General features: G+C 46.4%; 2 protein-coding genes across 12 annotated transcripts in view; both read left to right on the top strand.

The window, feature by feature from the left end:
• Positions 1-11,616, top strand: part of cep170bb (centrosomal protein 170Bb) — a 15,665-nt gene extending 4,049 nt beyond the window's left edge. For 2 of the 10 annotated variants that reach the window (XM_047338232.1, XM_047338231.1), the window contains exons 8-20: positions 1-36; positions 141-1,222; positions 1,642-1,818; positions 1,999-2,116; positions 2,569-4,326; positions 5,285-5,525; positions 5,609-5,765; positions 6,017-6,058; positions 7,453-7,590; positions 8,728-8,816; positions 8,905-8,998; positions 9,098-9,149; positions 9,576-11,615. The exon at positions 1-36 is cut by the window's left edge and continues 474 nt beyond it. In XM_047338232.1, coding sequence (XP_047194188.1) covers positions 1-36; positions 141-1,222; positions 1,642-1,818; positions 1,999-2,116; positions 2,569-4,326; positions 5,285-5,525; positions 5,609-5,765; positions 6,017-6,058; positions 7,453-7,590; positions 8,728-8,816; positions 8,905-8,998; positions 9,098-9,149; positions 9,576-9,787 — 4,196 coding nt within the window. In that variant the 3' untranslated portion in view covers positions 9,788-11,615. Of the gene's footprint in view, positions 37-140; positions 1,223-1,641; positions 1,819-1,998; positions 2,117-2,568; positions 4,327-5,284; positions 5,526-5,608; positions 5,766-5,932; positions 6,059-7,452; positions 7,591-8,727; positions 8,817-8,904; positions 8,999-9,097; positions 9,150-9,575 lie in introns of all 10 variants that reach the window. The other 8 variants (XM_047338229.1, XM_047338230.1, XM_047338236.1 and 5 more) reach the window with 8 other exon arrangements.
• A 443-nt stretch (positions 11,617-12,059) lies between these two features.
• On the top strand, positions 12,060-19,507 carry LOC118104006 (tumor necrosis factor alpha-induced protein 2). Of its 2 annotated transcripts, none has more exons than XM_047337968.1 (12): positions 12,060-13,239; positions 14,853-15,293; positions 15,558-15,769; positions 16,178-16,292; positions 16,461-16,583; positions 16,770-16,864; positions 16,935-17,027; positions 17,107-17,233; positions 17,302-17,427; positions 17,882-18,031; positions 18,119-18,243; positions 18,938-19,507. In XM_047337968.1, the coding sequence occupies exons 2-12, from the start codon at positions 15,027-15,029 to the stop codon at positions 19,119-19,121; spliced, it is 1,617 nt and encodes a 538-aa protein (XP_047193924.1). In that variant the 5' UTR covers positions 12,060-13,239; positions 14,853-15,026; the 3' UTR covers positions 19,122-19,507. The 2 variants fall into 2 exon arrangements, with proteins under 2 accessions (XP_047193924.1, XP_035006931.2); XM_035151040.2 differs by having other exon boundaries at positions 13,148-13,239; positions 14,875-15,293.
• Positions 19,508-19,702: the final 195 nt, after the last annotated feature.

The raw sequence follows: 19,702 nt of genomic DNA, 5'->3' as shown, positions 1-19,702 counted from the left end.
AGAGCGACCTCGCCATGAACATCAAGACCCTCAAAGGTCAGAGTCTGGTGTCGCACATAATCCCCCGTCTGCTGTGGTTCTACTATGGTTCTACTGTAGTATATCAATCAATGGCTTCATATGTTTATTCTTGTTGTCAGGTCACCATCATGAGGACGGAACCCAGAGCGACTCAGAAGACCCAGTTCTCAAAGGAAGGAGTACATCCCACCACTCCGTCCAATCAGAGCAGTCTGAGGTGTTGCAGCAGACTGTCCAATCAGGTCAGTCTATCTATTGTCAACCGCCTGCTCCTACACAGAAGCTCCACCAGCCACTGCAGTACTCTCCGCCGAGTACGGCCCCAGCCTCACCTGTGGCCCCAGAGCGGCCCCTGTCCCAGAGCCCTACTCAAGCTCCACCCCCCACCACAGAGACACAAAAGCAGGGCCCCCCTGAGAGCCTCACCCAGCAGGCCTTCATCATCGAGTTCTTCGATGACAACCCACGCAAAAAACGCTCACAGTCCTTCACGCACAACCCTACCCACGCTGACTCGTACTCTGCCCTGAAGGCCAAGATGGAGAGGCGCAAAGGCAGCGAGAGGCCGGCATCTGTTCATGGCCACATCCCCCCCACCCAGCAGATGACAGTTCCTCTGAAGGGTCAGAGCCACAGTGGACCCCAGAGGTCGAGCTCTTTAAAGAGAGAGAAGACAGAGGGGGAGGCGGCTTCATCGAATTCCTCCTCTCGCTCTTCCTCGGGCATCGTCATCAGACCCTTTGGCAGCGTCGGGAAGAAGTCCAAGCTTGCCCAGGAGTTTGCCACTGAATTCCTGAAGGATTCCAGTCAGCAGGACTCTTCCCCAACAAGGGAAATTATGTCACCTCCACCCATGTCTGCGCCTCCAGTGATGGTGTCGCCTCCTCATGCAAGGATTCCCTCTCCACAAGAACCTCCAGCACCATCCTCTGTCTCCTACCCCTCGTCCCCCTTACAGACTCTAGCAGTTTTAAAGTCTTCCATCCCCACTAATGCAGGACAGACCACCTCTCCTGTGCGCTCCTCTGGACCTCACATGTCCTCAATGCTCTCCCATGGCGTCCGTGCAGGAGACACGAAAGGTTCCCAGAGGATGGTGAGGAACGAGGAGGATGACAGTCTGAGTGATGCCGGAACCTACACCATAGAGGCAGAGTCACAGGACAAGGAAGTGGAGGAGGCTCGCAACATGATCGATCAGGTGAAGTCACTGAGACCCCGGGTGGTTTTAGCCTTAAAGGTTCTTGTACGAAGCAGCATTCGTGGTTTCTGTTGAGTCCTGAGCAGAGACAAATCTTTATTTGTGTAAAAAGAACAACATCTTTCATCAGAGTTCAAACCTGGTGAAGGTTGTTTTCCAGGCAGTAATATCAAAAAGATTTACCCCTTGCCACCTTCCCCCAATCAGCCGGTTCTAAATACCATTGTCCATAAAAACACAGATCAGGATTCTCATATTTCACTGTTGGTGTTTGAGGCGACTCAGAACCGGATCTATTTTTTTGTGAGACAGAAAATCTTAAGTTGCTGTAGGGATGCATGGAAGCTGTTGTCCTTCTTGCTCCTGCCTGTCGTCATGGTCCTGCCCCCCATCCTCATGCATGCCCTGTGCCCCGACAGGTGTTTGGTGTCCTCGACTCTCCAGAGTACAGTGGTGTGAACACAGGAGTGTATAGACCTGTAATAAATGATGGCAAGGATGAACAAGCTAACCTGCCTAGTGATGGTAGCACTGTGGACCTGTTGCATGGCTTTATCCCAGCTGCAATCAGTGGCCCCCCAACAGGCCCCATACAGGTAAAAACCACTGGAAATGTAATCAGACCCTGGAAAAACCTGTGTAGCATGTTCTGATCCCAGTGCATGCAGACTGGTATTCCCTAAGTTTCTCCTGCTAAAAATCTGTCAAAAGTTGTTGGTCTCTTTTGCCTCATTTCTATTGTCTGGTAACTTTGTTCTTCATCCTGTGTTTTCTAGGTTCCAGCTGCTCATGTACAAGGTCTAGAAGGACCTAAGTGGGTTTCCCGCTGGGCCAGTCTGGCAGATAGCTATGCTGAACCTGGTTCCACTCCACCTCAAGGGGAATGTCTAGAAGGTGCTGTTGAAACTCTGTCTAAGCATTTTGTCAGAAACAACACAAGTGTGATCTGTTGAGGGCTAGGTATCTAATCTCTGAATATGTTGACCCCATGTCCACCTGGTTTTAACATGAGATCTATATCTGGAAGACAACATCTGACCACAGGCCTTTGCTATTACCACCTGGTTATAATGTGTATTCTTGTTACAGGTGTAGTGAAATCTAAACAATTTCTAACTGAAAATAACAGTTAATTTAAAAAACATGAAGCTTTCTTCACAGATCCCTGTCCTCTTTACATGGTCTCAACAGAATTCAGATCATATAAACTTGTGAGCTTATGTTTTGAGGTGAAAAAGATGCAACACACATAAAATATGTTTTCTGGAATATAAAAAACAAAAGTTATAAACAATAAAAGACACAAATATGAAAAGTTGTAATGATGTAACAAATTGTTGTTGTAGCTTTACGCTTCATGAGCAGCTCGTTGGGAACTTACAGCCACGAAAACTCTGAGTCTGAGTCCAGTCACAGCTCCAGGACCAGAAGGCTGCTGCCCCAGGTGCCTCCAGAGAAGCTGGATAGTGTCGCCCCGAGTATCTTGATTCGTCATGAATCTTACCAAGGCCAGGAACCTCTGGACAGAGTGTCTGGTTCTCCCAACCGACAGGACTCCACCCAGCATCTGTCTGTTCAGGATGACGTGGACCCAGACAGCCTGAGCGACGCCAGCCGCTCAGATGATGGACCAGTTCTGGAAAGGGCAAAGAAGAATCAGGTCAGATCAGGAGCTATGTCTCCAGGGGTCACTGGTCCTCAGGTTAGAGGTCAAGAGAGAGTGTCTCCATCCAACAAATCCACATCCTTCTACATCGGTTCTGAAGACCATCCAGGCAAACCTGACCAGGCCCAGAGCCCAGTACAGTCTGAGAGGACGCGAGACCCCCCAGCAAAAACTCCCCCTACCACAGTCCTGATACGACACCTGAGTGGACATGAACCCAGGAGGACAGGTGTCAAACCCAACAGCTCTGCTCCAAACCTCCAAATACAGGACAAGGATTCTGTCCCAACTAAAGACAGCTGCATGTCGTCATTTGTCCGGCAGGAGAGCTTTACCAAAGACCGGCCCAGCGACACCGTCCAGATGAAAAACCTTCCCCACATCTCCAGCCACCCATCCATCAGAGACATGGAGCAGAGGAGGGAGAACATCCAGGACGCACAGTCCTTCCTTCAGGAGGCTGGGGGAACTTTGTCTTCTCTGGACACCAGGTTCCCCTCATCAGGTTTTTGTCGCAGCTCAAAGAAAGGGGGCTCCTCCAGCCACATGGATGACTCCCTGTCTGGTGAGTCAGATGTGGACACTGCAAGCACCGTGAGCCAAGTAAGTAGCAAAAATGCTCCAGTCAGCTCAGCTTCTAAAAAGCGTCCCGCCATCAGCAGCCTTCAGAAGGAGAAGTCATCTTCCAGCCCAACCATCCAAGAAAAGGGACGGCAGCTCACTGCCCGTGAGCGACTTTCTGAGAAACGCCAAAGCCAGACGACTCCTAATGTATCAAGTAAAATTGATGCAGAAAAGCGCTTTCAAATGCGTCGCAGTACAGGGAACTGTGGCTCTCTGGACCTTTCTGAGGGCCAGCAGAGTTCTGGTACAAACTGGACTGAAAGCACGTCATCTGACCATGAAAGTTCTCGTCCGTCCAACCGTAGCAAGAAACTAATCACTCCTCTTCAGAAAGAGGACAATGAAAAAACAGCCAAGACAGTGACTCAGCAGGTCCTGACACGTTCCAACAGCCTGTCAGCACCACGGCCGACCCGAGCCTCCATGCTCCGTCGAGCACGACTGGGTGAGGCTTCAGACAACGAAGGTGCTGAGACTGACCGGTTATCCCAGAATTCCGACAATATCACTGCACCGCCCAAACTCTCCGGCGAAGGGAAGAAGATGTCCAGACTGGACATCTTAGCAATGCCCCGGAAGAGGACCGGCTCCTTCACAGCTCCCAGCGACAATGAAACATCCTCCACGGGACGGTCTGCTTTCTCCAACCGCAACTCCGAGTCTGCTTTCTCCAACCGCAACTCCGAGTCTGCTTCCACCACCAGGAAGGTATTGGTGAGCGACGCTCGGCAGGCAGCCAGCAGACGAGGTGGAGCTCCTGTGAAGCAAACATCGACCCACACCCGGTCCAGTGGAGCAAAGTATCCCAGCACTGGTGAGTCCCGGCTGTTCTTCTGTGGCCTTCTCTGGCTTTTTAACTTCCTGGTCTTTCATGAAAATGTTGTTTTTGTTTTTATTTTTATTTAATGATGCAGATTTCAAAATGACCAAACTTTATACATAGTTTAACTGTGAAGTTCAACGATGAAAACTGCTGCATCATATCCAGTAGCTTTTGAATCTCTGTCCTGCATTTGAAGATGAAGTTCTGTTTGAATCAGTTCAGTCACTGATTATCAGGTGATATTTTTTCAATGCCCTCTCTTGAGTTGAATTGTAGCTTGAAGTCATTGGGATAAATCGGTGTCATCAGCTGATCAGCAGCCGTTGAAAAAAATGTGCTTGTTAGATCAAATCGTACGCTGACGACCTTTCTCTTAGATGTGTGAGATTTGTGAGATTGTGTGATATACGACGTCACCAACGTACCTAAAATGTATGTTAGTGTAAAACTGAAGAACGAGAGGATGGATCCGACCTGACACATGTTGGGGTAAAAGAACCTTTCCAGGTTCTGATGACCTTGGGATAAGAAGGGATATTTAACCATCTTTGGCTCAGCAGCGTGCAGGAGACATCTCTTTCTGTCGCTGTGGATCAGGTCACAGCTCAGTCTCCTGCCGTTACCATGGAAACACAACTTCTCTGCCGGTCTCTGAAACATCATAAGCCTCAGCGGCCGTTGCTATGGAGATAATTCAATTTCATTCAGGGAAACTTCAAGGAATTTCTTCACATTTTGACCAGTTGTCTCTTGTACTCAAAGATGAACTGATCAGATTTCAGAGGTCAAAGGTCACAGTGACCTCATGAGTGAAACTAAAATGTATGTAGATGAACCTGCTCTGATTGGTGGAGACAAGCAACCACAGGGAGGTGTCTCTAATTTAGATTTTTGTCTCAGTGTGTCGTTGCTTTGTTGATGAAATAAATCTAAATTTAAATATTTGCAGGTTCCCGTCGCAGACAGAAGGACTCTGACTTCTCATCCTCTGAGGAAGAATACGAAATGAATGCTGCGGCTTCGAAAGCTAAGCGCTCATCCCATCACTCTGCCTCTGCACAGAATCCCCGTGGCCAGCGCACGGCCGCCACTCGATCCAAGTCTGTTTCCCTGGAAACGGAGGAGGATGACGACCAGAACGAGGTCGACCCTTACCAGAACTGGTCCACGCACAGCGCAGAGATCGCCAAGTAAAAACACAACGAAATATCTATATGTGCATTCAAACTGGTCCTCAGTCAAACCTCATGTTGACCTTTTGTTTTCCACCCAGGCTCAGTCAGGACCTGGCCAAAGATCTCGCCATCCTGGCGAGGGAAATCCATGATGTCGCCGGAGATGGAGACTCACCGAGTTCGGGCATGGGAACCACCACCTCGCCCAGCTCACTGCCGAATACGCCAGCCTCCACCATCTCTGCCAGGGAGGAGGTGGGCCACCAAACATCCCCCGAACCACAACCACCATCACACACACCAGAACACGCCACATGTTTTATTAGAGACATGATTGTAACCAGTGATTTGAAGCTGATTTTATTCTGAAACCACAGTTTCAATTAGAAATGTTAGTTTTTATGATCTTGGTCTTTTTGTAGTTTTATTATTTTCTCAGGTTGATTGATGAGCGTCTTCATGCTGCTTTGGATCCTCATGACTCATTTCTCTGTTCTGCTGCACAGACTCCATCTTACCCATTCTTACGTGGCGTTCAACCATCTCAGGTGTTTAACTCTGACTCATCACTCCTCCTGCACTCTGGTTCCCTTCATCACATCATGCCCCTGCTCTCACTGTGTCGGGTTCTTCTGAGGAACACAAGTTTTACATTTTTCACATTTGTCAGATTGAATCTGATGTGAAAGAATGTCAACAACAAAACTACTGAGTTTGTTCAAAACACATTGAAACTAAGTCACTGAGAACATTACAACGTGAGAACATGAGAACATTACAACGTGAGAACATGAGAACATTACAACGTGAGAACATGAGAACATGAGAACATTACAACGTGAGAACATGAGAACATTACAACGTGAGAACATGAGAACATCAGAACATTACAACGTGAGAACATCAGAACATCAGAACATTACAACGTGAGAACATGAGAACATTACAACGTGAGAACATGAGAACATCAGAACATTACAACGTGAGAACATGAGAACATTACAACGTGAGAACATGAGAACATCAGAACATTACAACGTGAGAACATCAGAACATTACAACGTGAGAACATGAGAACATCAGAACATTACAACGTGAGAACATGAGAACATCAGAACATTACAACGTGAGAACATGAGAACATTACAACGTGAGAACATGAGAACATGAGAACATTACAACGTGAGAACATGAGAACATTACAACGTGAGAACATGAGAACATGAGAACATTACAACGTGAGAACATGAGAACATCAGAACATTACAACGTGAGAACATGAGAACATTACAACGTGAGAACATGAGAACATGAGAACATTACAACGTGAGAACATGAGAACATCAGAACATTAGAACACAAGTTTATTAGAACACGAGACCATTAGGACATGAGAACATTACAACACTGGAACGTAAATCTTCTCTGTTCTAACCCCAGCTCCGAACTAACTCTACTGTTCTGTCGGTTTTACTCTAACTCGTTCACACTTGTGACCACGACAGTTGAAACATGATTTGTTCTTCGTGAACAGAGGTGACGTACGAGGTTTTAGAACAGGAAGTGAGATCAGATCACATGATCACAGATTGCTGTGATTTGCTCTCTCAGGACAGATGCGTGTGAACAGAGCCTCTGACTCAGCAGTTTTGTTGTGAACTCACTTCCTCGCATGAGAACATTAGAACATGAGAACATGAATAAACTGGTTTTACTGGTTTTGGGTCAGTTCGTGGAGCTGGTGACCAGTACGACCTCCTGCACTTTCACGCCCCCATGTGGCAGTTAATCCACGGTCTCCCAGCAGAACTAAAATTCACTGCTCCACCAGCCCCGCTGCATGTTGACTTGGTGCATGAGAACACGGAGAACTGGCATCAGCGGCTTGCTGGTTTGATAAAATCTTACAGAAGTTGGATCACTCGCTCTACTCTCTTTCCAGCTGGTCCATCATATCCCTGAGGCCAGTTTAAACTACCAGAAGGTTCCTCCAGGTTCGTCTGTCGTCTCCGACCTGGACGCAAACATGAATGAGCCGGAGCCTGGTTCTAAACAGCGACGTCCTTGGAACCGTGAAGAGGTCACTGTCTAATCCCACTAAGGCTACGTTCACACTGCAGCTCAGTCAAGTTTACTCTTTAACTCTTTTGAGTTCCAAAAGCTTTATATCTTTTCAGAACAGAATCCAAACAGAACTTTTCTTTAAACGTGCTGAATATTTAATTGCTGAACAATACAATAAACATGTTTTCAGACATGAACTGAAATTCTGACATGTTCCTGACATGTTCCTCACACGTTCTGCAGGTTCTGTCTGTGAGAACAAATGTCTGAGTCAGTGTCTCTGGACATTTTCTGGATCTTCTCCTGCAGCCTCCTAGTAAAATGTCCTGAAGCTTCCCAGTGAGCGAGTGGACGTGTTGATGAGGTTTCTAACACGTGACGGACGTGAAACTGGAAGAACACAAACATCTCAGGATGAAGAAGAGGAGCCGTACACGTAGAAGACGAAGACGTCAACTTGGAAACACGAGGAGATTCCAGATCTTTTGGTGATGAGGGCCGACGCCGGTGTGGATGAGCTGTAAACAACAACACTGATCTTTGTCCTGCCTCCTGCTGCTCTACAGGCTCCGCCTCTCGTCTGGATGTTCCCCACATGTTCCTGTTGTGAACGAGTCGGATCCGACAACCTGCTGCTGCTGCTTCACAAACACTCACTACAGGAAATGTCCAGACGATATTTTACAGAGTTCATGTCTGAAAACATCTTGAGTCCTCGTGTCCTCTGGGTTAAGTTGTAATATGTAACTTCACCACCAGATGTCTCTACAAATCTCACATGACATCACCAGTCGTAACCCTAAACCTACGACAACCGATGATGTCACTTACTCCTTCACACTGAAACTTAACGTAACTTAACATTTTCAATTTGAAATTCAAAATAAACCAAACTGTTATTATTATTATTATTATTAGTAGTAGTAGTAGTAGTAGTAGTAGCAGTAGTAGTAGTAGTAGTAGTAGTAGCTGACTCTTTACACTGTCGTGTAGGTTCTGAAAAGAAATGCAGAGATGTGTGTGAACGTGGTCAACAAGTGGGATGACTGCAGTTAGTTTTGGTTTGCTGGGAAAACAGGTGTGAACTGCTGCTGGTGTAGCGGGAGCTTCATCTTCACGTCATCGTTTCTTTGTGTGTGAACGAATGTTTCAGGTGATTCTGGACAATCTGATGCTGAATCCAGTGTCTCAGCTTTCTCAGGCCATCCGCGAGAACACAGAGCAGCTGGCTGAAAAAATGAAGTAAGGAGGCTCTTGATGACACAACAGTTCCTGTTGATCTGTGATCTGAAGGGTTCAGGTGTTATTAAACCACTCATATCTCCCTCAGGGTTTTGTTCCAGAACAAGGCTGAGGTCTGGGAGGAGATCGAGGCCAAGATCAACGCTGAGAACGAAGTGCCCATCCTAAAAACCTCCAACAAGGTTATTTTTAAGAACAGTATATTTACTAATATGATAACTTGATATTATCAGTCAGCTTTTAATGTGAGAGCAGCTGTAACCTTCTGTTTTCTGTTGCAGGAAATTACCTCCATTTTGAAAGAGCTGAGACGAGTCCAGAGGCAACTGGAAGGTACGAAAACAAACATCTTTCATTTATGATGTGGGGTTTTAAAGTGAGGATTACAAACTCCAGAAATTTGAGGGCTCTTTTTGTTCTTTCAGCATTTTAACCTTTTTAAATGAGTCTTTATCAAACAATGTTTTTAAAATCCAAACAACTCATGATACGAATGTTGGATAAATTTATAGATTGTGCAGTAAACAACAGTGTTGTTTATGTTCGGATGTGAAAGATCCAAACTGGTGTAAATATGAAAGCGAAGCATCCCCAGTTAAGAACCCTGGGGTTCACCCTCACACTTGGACACTGTGAATGAGCTGTTTCCAGTATTTGTGCTAAGCCAAGCTAACATGTTTCTGCACTGGACACCAGTGATTTTTTCTCTTTTATAAATTTAAAGACAAATTCATTAATGTCCTTTTTTTCTTGCCGTAGTAATAAACACCATTGTGGAGCCCGGTGGAAATCTCCAGACTGCGACTGTTGGGACGTCCTCACTCGGGACGTCCTCTCTCTGTCAGACTCGTCCTTCATCAAAGGAGAAGAAACCCGCCTCCAAACCCCGGAGCCCCCCCCAAACATCCAACAGCAATGAAAGCACCAAACGACCACCTCGTGGCCCCAGCGGGGGCCATTACAAGGCCTGAGCAGGCCACTGTACCAACTCTGGATAGTAACTGTGCATCCACCCCACAGCACTGATGATGAAGAACTGTTCTATGTAGAACCCAGAGAGGCGTATTCCTGCAGACAAACAGGCCCCTACTGGTCAGCTGAGGGACTGTTGCAGGTTGAAATATAAGCTGCGTCCTGTTTCAGGTGTCTGTCTCTGACAAAGTTTGACTCCATGTCCAGACAAAGTATAAGAGTCGTCACTCACTGTCACTGTCAACATCTAACTTCTGTTTCCGAACACCGCTGTGATGTCGGAGGTTTGTTGAGACAGAGAGGGCGCTTGCTTTCACTCGACCTCTTGTCTCCTGTAAAGGTGTTTTCCTCAACTCCTGTAGAACCAATAGAACGTCACTTGGTCTTTGAAGGCGACGCCCCCTGAAGTGGGAGACAGCGTCTTACAGGACTAATGCTGCATTCAGGTCACATTGGTGCCACGTAATTACAACTTTTAAACTTTGTTCACGTCAATGTGGCTTCTTTAAAGCTCTGACTCACTTTAACCCGCCCACAGTCCCAACCGCTGCCTGAGGCGTCTGTTGAGTCATAGATTGTGGCGTCCCACGTGACATGAGTGTGGCATCAGACCTACGGTTGTTTTATTTCCTAGTTGTTAAACCTGCTGCTGCTGTGGATGCACTGAAACAATCCTGTCCTTCATGCCTCAGCAACATTTGAAATAATGAACATGTGACTGCTTCACATCGCTCCAGCTCGCAGATCAATTCAAGACGTATCTTGATGAACTTTATGTTTTTTCATTGAACAGACGAGGGGTCATTTGTACATGTCACGCCCCCCCACCTCATGGACGACAGAATGTCTGCTGCTTTTCACATCCTGTTGTTTTCACCATCTGTGATTGTTGTGCGATAATTGTGAAACCGCCTTAGGATCACTGTCGCTGAATGTCGGAGAGTTTTCTGTAAAATGTAACAAGATCTCCTGCTGGTCCTTAAAGGCATCACCTCATTAACGACACGTGTGACCTCTGACTCGTGATGTCATGAGTGATGGTGTGAGACGAGGAGGTGAAGTCGCTGTTCTTATCTTCTGTGTAAGAATCAGAGGTCAGAGCCACTGAAACCACATGTGTGTGTCTGTTAGAGGTTGTGTTGAGGTTGTGTTAAATGTTGTGTTGAGGTTGTGAAGTTGTGCTGAGGTTGTGTTACAGGTTGGTTTGAGGTATCAAGGTTGTGTTGAGGTTGTGTTAAGGTTGTATCAGGGTTGTGGTTGTGTTGAGGGAGTGTTTAGGTTGTGTTAAAGATTGTGTTAAAGATTGTGTTAAATGTTGTGTTAAAGGTTGTGTTGAGGTTGTGTCAAAGGTTGTGTTAGAGGTTGTGTTGAGGGAGTGTTGAGGTTGTGTTGAGGGAGTGTTAAGGTTGTGTCGAGGGAGTGTTAAGGTTGTGTTGAGAGAGTGTTTATGTTGTGTTGAGGTAGTGTGAGGTTGTGTTGAGGGAGTGTTAAGGTTGTGTCGAGGGAGTGTTAAGGTTGTGTTGAGAGAGTGTTTATGTTGTGTTGAGGAGTGTTGAAGTTGTGTCGAGGGAGTGTTAAGGTTGTGTCGAGGGAGTGTTAAGGTTGTGTTGAGAGAGTGTTTATGTTGTGTTGAGGGAGTGTTGAAGTTGTGTCGAGGGAGTGTTTATGTTGTGTTGAGGAGTGTTGAGGTTGTGTTGAGGTTGTGTTGAGGTTGTGTTGAGGTTGTGTTGAGGTTGTGTTGAGGTTGTGTTGAGGTTGTGTTGAGGTTGTGTTGAGGGATTGTTGAGGTTGTGTTGAGGAGTGTTGAGGTTGTGTCGAGGGAGTGTTAAGGTTGTGTCGAGGGAGTGTTTATGTTGTGTTGAGGAGTGTTGAGGTTGTGTTGAGGTTGTGTTGAGGGATTGTTGAGGTTGTGTTGAGGGAGTGTTGAGGCTGTGTTGAGGGATTGTTGAGGTTGTGTTGAGGTTGTGTTGAGGTTGTGTTGAGGTTGTGTTGAGGTTGTGTTGAGGGAGTGTTAAGGTTGTGTTGAGGAGTGTTGAGGTTGTGTTGAGGGAGTGTTAAGGTTGTGTTGAGGGAGTGTTGAGGTTGTGTTGAGGGAGTGTTGAGGTTGTGTTGAGGTTGTGTTGAGGTTGTGTTGAGGGAGTGTTAAGGTTGTGTTGAGGGAGTGTTAAGGTTGTGTCGAGGGAGTGTTGAGGTTGTTGAGGTTGTGTTGAGGTTGTGTTGAGGTTGTGTTGAGGTTGTGTTGAGGGTGTGTTGAGGTTGTGTCGAGGAGTGTTAAGGTTGTGTTGAGGGAGTGTTAAGGTTGTGTCGAGGGAGTGTTGAGGTTGTGTTGAGGTTGTGTTGAGGTTGTGTTGAGGGAGTGTTGAGGTTGTGTTGAGGTTGTGTTGAGGTTGTCTATTATTCAGCTTTACATTTAGCTGAGCTTCACCCTCAGTTTGGTCTGACAGGCACAACTCGTCCCTGTGTTGTAGGGAGGTGGAGTGAGGGTCACGTTTCCCCCTGCTTTCAGTCTTTGTGCTAAGCTAGGCTAACTGGACACACTGGCATGTGGTTGTGCAGAGACAGAATGTTTTAGACTTTTATTTTGTATAGTGCATGTTTCCTGTTTGTTAAGGCTCCTTCACCAAATGTGCACTTTTTCATTGTGGAAATGGGCGGAGCTGAGAATGTATTCATCCATCACCTGACCCCAACACAAACCTGATTGGCTGTTGCTGTGATGATGAAACTGCTGCTGCTGCAGGTGATTGGTGGATTGAGTTGTGAAGGTTGTTTCAGAATAAAAGCTTCTCTAGACAACTCACACACATTCTTCATCAGCAGGATTTCTCATTTGTAATAAACTGATCTGATCAATCAAAGTGTTTCTGATCAATTGTGTTTACATTCATTTTGTTTACAAAGAAAATCGAATAAGTCATTGGTCGTTAGCAACGTTAACCCCCCGCCCGCACACATCGTCTCAGAACAGCTTGTATATGTTTATAGATAAATAGACAAACACACAGATCAGCTGTTTTATTTTTGAACTGATGTAAATGTTCACATGATAGTCTGAGCTGGTCCTGGTGCTGGTCCTGGTCCTGGTCCTGGTGCTGGTGCTGGTCCTGGTCCTGGTCCTGGTCCTGGTCCTGGTGCTGGTCCTTCTGGTGCTGGTCCTGGTCCAGGTCCTGGTGCTGGTCCTGGTCCTGGTCCTGGTCCTGGTGCTGGTCCTGGTGCTGGTCCTGGTCCTGGTCCTGGTCCTGGTCCGTGTGTTTAACCTACTGGAGATTTTGAATGATCTGGGTTCTGTTCCTGATGATGAGGGGTTTTATCCGGTCCAGCAGGGGGCAGCAGAGGTGTTTGGTGGTGGTGGTGGGGGGAGGGGGGGGAGATTAGGCAGGTGGAGCCAGGTCACGTGACTCCGCCCCTTCCAGCTTCTTGGTCACAGAACCAAACGACTCAGAGATGAGAGGTGAGAGACAGAAGCTTTTATTTTTTAAACTGGTTCTCATGTGATTTCTTTATTGATTTGTTCCTCTTCTGGGTTCAGTGTAACGTGTCTCCATCTCTACACATGATCTTTAGTTTGAAGAACATGTGGATTGAAGAAGCTCCAGACCAACGCTTCTCACTGGCTTCACTGGTGCGCCGAGCTTTTTCATTTAGATGCACCCAACATTTTTCTCTGCGCCACAATAACACAACTGTTATACCTTTTCCTGACTGTTTGATTACATTTGTTCAAATATCGATTCAGTTCAGGATATCTCAGTGTACAATACCAATGTTGTCTGGATATTAACTAAAGCTGTAAACTGAACAAGGAACCCTCTTAGTGCATGTCGTGGAAACTTATCATGAGATTTGAAATAAAGAGTTTCTCAGACCGGAGTTGTCTTCGAGGTTTAATGATTAGCTCTGCAGAGGGTTACACAGCAACATGGCTCAGAGTGAAACCACGAGAAGTTAAAAAGGAAGGTTTTTATACAATGTGATGAATGGGATACAGAACAGACAGCAGACAGGAACCGTCTGCTGTCTGGCATCACTGTTACAGTTACACAAATAAAGGTCGACAGGAGGTGGAAGACATTGATGCTGTATCAGCTAAGTGCACAGAAAACAGTCAAAACAGTAATAAGACATTGATCAGTGGAATTTTCCATTACATGCATTATTAGAGATATTAAGGTAGAACTGTGTCTGCTCGTCACATTTTCAATTTGTTAAAATACTTAAGATAAGATAAGATTTATTATCCATCAGTGGGGAAATTTGCAGGATTACAGCAGCCAGTACAAAGTAACATGCAGTACTTAAGTGTAAGGAATATAACAAATATATATAAATATAGAAACATACAAAACTGGTATATACAGTGTAAAGACAGTAATCATGTGTGAGAATATTTACAGTGAATGAATTGCACATGAACTGTTGATATTGCACAGTTAGATGAATATAGCAAAGTGAATATTTCCCCGTTAAGAGAGTTAAAGTTCAGTCCATAGTGGGGGTGCATGGAGTCTTACTGGGAGCAGAGCTGCTTGTACAGTCTTGCTGCTGCAGGAAGGAACGACCTGCGACACCTTCAGACACTGACACACGGTGTCCTGCAGGGGGGGGGCCTGGTTGTCCTCTGTCCCACCACCTCCACTGAGTCAAACATCCCGGACCGAGCTGGGATGTCCTCACCTCACCTGTCCAGTCTCTTCCTGTCAGCAGTTGAAATGCTGCTGCCCCAGCAAACTACTCCAAATAAGACGGCAGATGCCACCACAGTCATAAAAAGTCTTCAGGAGCGCCCCCTGTAGTCCAAAAGACCTCAGTCTGCTCTGGCCAGGGCACTGGCATGATCAGTCCAGTCCAGTTTATTGTTCAGGTGAACACCCAGGTACTTATACGAGGTCACCAACTCGATGTCCAGTTTGATACTCATTGAGAAATAGGAGGAAAACCTGAGTTACTGTAACTTAAGGAGTTGATAACCAGCGTCATGTGACCACTTAGCCTGACTGTGACTGTTAGGTGAAGTTCAGCTGAATAACTGAAAGATATCCTGGATATGTTGAACTCGTACAACAGGCCCCTGGTTTGTCTTGTGCAGAGGATGAGTTGGACCGTGAGGTGCAGGAGGATCAGGAGCTGGAGGAGATCAGCAGGAGGCTGATCATCCAGGAGGAGCTGCTCTTCAACTCTTCCTCTGAGGACGAGGACCAGCTGCTGAGAGAATTCGAAGCTCTGAAGCTGAAAATATGGATGGCCATCCACAATACCTTCCCCTTGTCCTCGTCCTCAGGACAGCTGGATGTCCTGAGGAGTGCCGTGGCTTCCATCCAGCAGCAGGAGGCGCAGGACCAGCGCTGGACATGTCGTCCTCACGACAGACTCCCAGTGTGGCGTCCTCTTAATTGTGTCAGAACTCACAACACTCTGCTGCAGAACATGGTGGCGTCCAGACTGACGAAGGCTGCAGAGGACGAGTTGAGTGGAACCCACAGCCTGTCCTCACCCATGAAAAGGCAGGTGAGTCGTCAATGACAACGAGTCTGAGACACAACGGGACGCATCAGGGACATGTCAAGAGTCAAACATCGATTATATTTTATTTTCGCCTTAATCTTTAAACATCGAGTTGTCTCTGAAAACAACAGTTCCAAAAATATGTTTACAAAATTAGTGACAAAACTAAAAAACTAAACGAGGAGTTTAATTTTTGTTTCAAGTGTTTTCTACATTTTAGACGTCAACTCAGAAATTTGTAACTCAGCCTCCAACTATTGTCTTCAGGTTTGTCGTATGGGGAAACGTGTGAAGGACGACCTGCTGACGGTGGCGAGGACGGTGAAGGATTGTTACCCTCCACACATGGACATCTTGAACATCTATGCTGGATTCTACCATCAGAGGTTCTCTGCTCGACTCACTGAACTCGCTGCTTCTGCTCTGGGAATAGACGACTGCAGCTACCTGCTGCTCTGGGTCAATGACTGCTACCCACAGTGAGTCAGTATGAAACCATAGATCCTCAACCTAAACCAGGACTAATAACATTTACCAAGGTTTATATTCAAAAATAAATGATCGATATGTTAAAAAACGTGACAATTGTGCACAGTGAAGAGCTGTGAGCATGTGGTGTCGAGTCGTCATGAACACACCTTCATGTCGCTGCAGACAGGATGATTGAACCTCTTGTTTCATCTTCTCGCTCAGTCTTTTACTGTTATTTTTTCCTCAGGTGATTATGGGTTCATTAGGTTTTTTCTAATTAAAATTTCCATGAAACTGAATTGACTCATTGATCAGATCAGAGTTATTGATCAGCACAGTTTGAGAGAATCATCACAAGTATCAGAGTAGGTGGAGGTGTGAAGCCGTTCTTTTATTTCAGTGTGTTTCCACCTCAGAACAGTTCTGAAACACGAGGACCTGGATGGACAGATAAAGACGGCCTGTCTGGGTTCTCTGCTGCGGCAGGACCACCTGGAGCCGCTGGAGGAACAGTACCTGAGCCACAAAGAGGTGAAGACCAGCCGGCACCCACACTCTTTAAAATGAAGCCAAGTGAACGATCAAATGTCAAATATATGTTGTGTCCATCAACAGCCTGAAAACAGAAAGTGAGTGAAAGAGCTCAGAAGGTTTTTCCGAACCAGAATCAGTCGTGTGTTTGAACGTTTCGTTCTTCAGGACCAAGTGAAGCTGTGGCTGAGAACAGCCTTAAAGATAGAAGAGGACAGCTGGTGGAGCGGAGACACACCGGAGATCATCGACACCTACTACTTCAGTCCACTGGCTGCTGATGTCATACAGGTGAGAGACAGGTGAGGGACAGGTGAGAGACAGGTGAGAGACAGATAAGAGACAGTGCATATGTCATGAGTAGAAGACTTGTATGAAACACCTGGAATCCAGGTGTGTATTTAAACAGGTGTTCGGCAGGTGTACCTGGATTTGACCTGGACTGCAGTACGTCTGTTCAGGTGTTTGTGTTTCCAGGTGATCAACAGCTCAGTGACTGAGTTCCATCATGTGATCAGAGACCAGAGCAGGATTCAGAGGATCACAGCTCACCTGGAGAGTTTCCTCCACAGGTAGACCACACACACACAGCAGTGGGTGGGGCAGTTGATGTGTAAATTCATGAAATAACATGTGTTCCAGCTATGAGACGAGCATGAAGGAGTTTGTGAGGAGAAACCAAGGTAACATGGACTCAGTGGTCAAAGCTCACCTGGTCTGTGAGCAGCAGTTCAGGTGAGATCACCTGCTCGATCCCTGCACGACTCCTGACCTGTTTCTCTGCAGCTGATTGGCTGATTCTGACTTTCCTCAGGAAATACATCACAGATCCGACAGGAAGTCTGACTGGGCAGCAGCAACGTCACTGTCTGGACACTCTGTCTGCCCTGAGGGATTGTGGGTACAGGTATTTTACCTGTCCCATTCGCATGCTGCTGAAGGTACAAAATACTTCCTGTACTGACTATACTGCAAGAACCAGGTACACAGTGTGTATGTGTGTGTTCAGGTGTGTTACAGTCACCTGTGGACGTCTGTGTGGTTGGACGGGGAACTTCCTGTTGTCGACTCTTTGCTGAGCTCTCTGAGCCGGCAGCTGATGGCCCTGACTGACCTGAACGCAACGTGCAGAGAGGTGAGACAGTGTGCTCACCTGTCTGTGTCTCACCTGTCTGTCTCACCTGTCTGTCTCACCTGTCTGTGTCTCACCTGTCTGTCTCACCTGTCTGTCTCACTTGTCTGTGTCTCACCTGTCTTTCTCACCTCTCTGTGTCTCACCTGTCTGTGTCTCACCTTGTCTGTCTCACCTGTCTGTGTCTCACCTGTCTGTCTCACTGTCTGTCTCACCTCTCTGTGTCTCGCCTGTCTGTCTCACTTGTCTGTGTCTCACCTGTCTGTGTCTTGCCTGTCTTTCTCACCTCTCTGTGTCTCACCTGTCTGTGTCTCACCTGTCTGTCTCACCTGTCTGTGTCTCACCTGTCTGTCTCACCTGTCTGTCTCACCTGTCTGTGTCTCACCTGTCTGTGTCTCACCTGTCTGTCTCACCTGTCTGTCTCACCTCTCTGTGTCTCGCCTGTCTGTACCTGTAGTCTCTGCTGACCGTCGTCCACCAGGAAGTGGTTCTTCAGTACGTGAAGAGGATGATGAAGACCAAGATGAAGAAAAGAGAGCAACAGGTGGGCGGAGCCCAGCGGATGAAAGAAGACGCTCAGAAGATCAACGACTTCTTCAAAGATGGGGTGAGTTGCTCCGTGGTGCAATGTAACTAAGTATTTTTACTCGAGTACTGTGCGTGTTTCCTGACGACAGTTTGTTTGTGTCGCCAGGGCTGCAGCGCCCCCTTGTGGCTCGGCGACGTTCTCTGTCGCATTGCGGAGGTTCTCCGTCTGCAGGATCCAGGAAACGTTCAGCTGGAGCTGGTCAGTCTGGCTAGAACGTTCCCCGACCTCAGGTACACACTCGACGTTCTCTCACCTGAACCAACAGGTGACGAGGTGCAGACGTTCCTGCTCAGCCAATCAGAGACGTTCAGGTTTCCATACGTCATATACATGTTTATGTGTGTGAACATATGTAGATGTACATGTTCATATGTTCATATTCATGGTTTAATGTTTGTAAATAAATTAAAAAGCTTCGTCCTCTCGTGTCTCGTTTTAATATTTGACCAACTTGAACATTCACCTTTAGGTCGAGAGACGTTATTTAACATGTTAGTTCCGTGTAGGTGTGACTCTGTCAGGTCTTATCATGTTTTTTACAGAATTAACATACTTTGAACTCATTTCACTTTCTCTCTGTGTGTCATTGGTTTAATGTTCTGTCGTCGTCGTGTGTTTTCATGAACAATGTGACCTGGATCTGCTGTGTGAGAAAAACCTGGTTGCCGTGGGAGACGGCAGGTGTGTCCAGGTGGGCTCAGGTGTCTGCGGTGATACTGAGAGGAGTCAGGTCACCTGAGATCTTCTTCACTTGTCTCACTTCTGTTCCCTGAACTAAAAAGTGACTCAGCTGCTTCATGTAATCATACCTGTAAATCACGTGTGAGTCACATGACGTGTTCACCTGTTGGTTAAAGTGAGTCAGTGTGATCATCAATACTTTTCATGTTTTTATGATCACTCCTCTGTGTCGTTTCTCCTCAGTGACGCTCACGTGTCAGCGCTGCTGTCTCTGAAAACCGGCCTATCAGCTGCGGATGTTCGCTCCATCCGGCGGAACCTGGAGGAGAACCGCCTCCTCGATGTCTCCACCAGTCACAGCCCTCCATTCTTCTCCAAGGTCAAAGTCAAATGGATCAATAATAAGATCAATCAGATCCGACTGTAGAGCTGAACTGAGCCTGTTAGCATGTTATCGTAATCAACAAACTGTTTTTATTGTTTCTTTTATTTGTCCCTTTGTGTTCCAGTGTTGCTGCTTTATCAAGTTAATAAATGTAGACATTTTGTTTTAAAAGTAGTTTCCTGTGGTTACAGGCGGCCATGTTGAAGGATAGACAGCTGAACAGACATTTTGCTCATTTGAAGAGTCAAAGATGGCTTGTGCAAGTCAGATGGAACCTGGTTCCTCATCTCACATGTGGTGTTCCTCAGGGCTCTGTCCTGGGTCCCCTGTTCTTCTGTTCGAACTGTAGCTGTTGTGTTCTCTGCTGTGTGATCAATCCAGTTTATTCTAATTCGAATAAAAAGCATCACAGGAAATGGTTTCACCAAGTTGTGGTTCGTGACATTTTTCATGAAACTAGTCGAGCTAAGTTACAGATATAGTTTGTGCAGAATCATCACTGCAGTGGAAGAAGTTCTCCGACAGAACATGTGACGACATGTAGCAGTAACATAGAGTGAATAAAGATGGACGACACGTCTCCACTTCCTCATTATGTTTGATTAACATGAGAAATTAGTTGA

This window comes from Hippoglossus stenolepis, chromosome 20, assembly GCF_022539355.2.
Source record: "Hippoglossus stenolepis isolate QCI-W04-F060 chromosome 20, HSTE1.2, whole genome shotgun sequence".
Lineage (NCBI taxonomy): Eukaryota > Metazoa > Chordata > Actinopteri > Pleuronectiformes > Pleuronectidae > Hippoglossus > Hippoglossus stenolepis.
The sequence above is the reverse complement of the archived record's forward strand: the minus strand, read 5'-3'. Positions and strand labels throughout refer to the sequence as shown.

Bases quoted from the DNA above. Each gene is read 5' to 3' on its own strand.
- LOC118104006 (XM_035151040.2), top strand. The intron at 16,865-16,934 runs GTAGACCACACA...CATGTGTTCCAG, and splicing joins CTGGAGAGTTTCCTCCACAG to CTATGAGACGAGCATGAAGG. The intron at 18,032-18,118 runs GTGAGTTGCTCC...TTGTGTCGCCAG, and splicing joins ACGACTTCTTCAAAGATGGG to GGCTGCAGCGCCCCCTTGTG.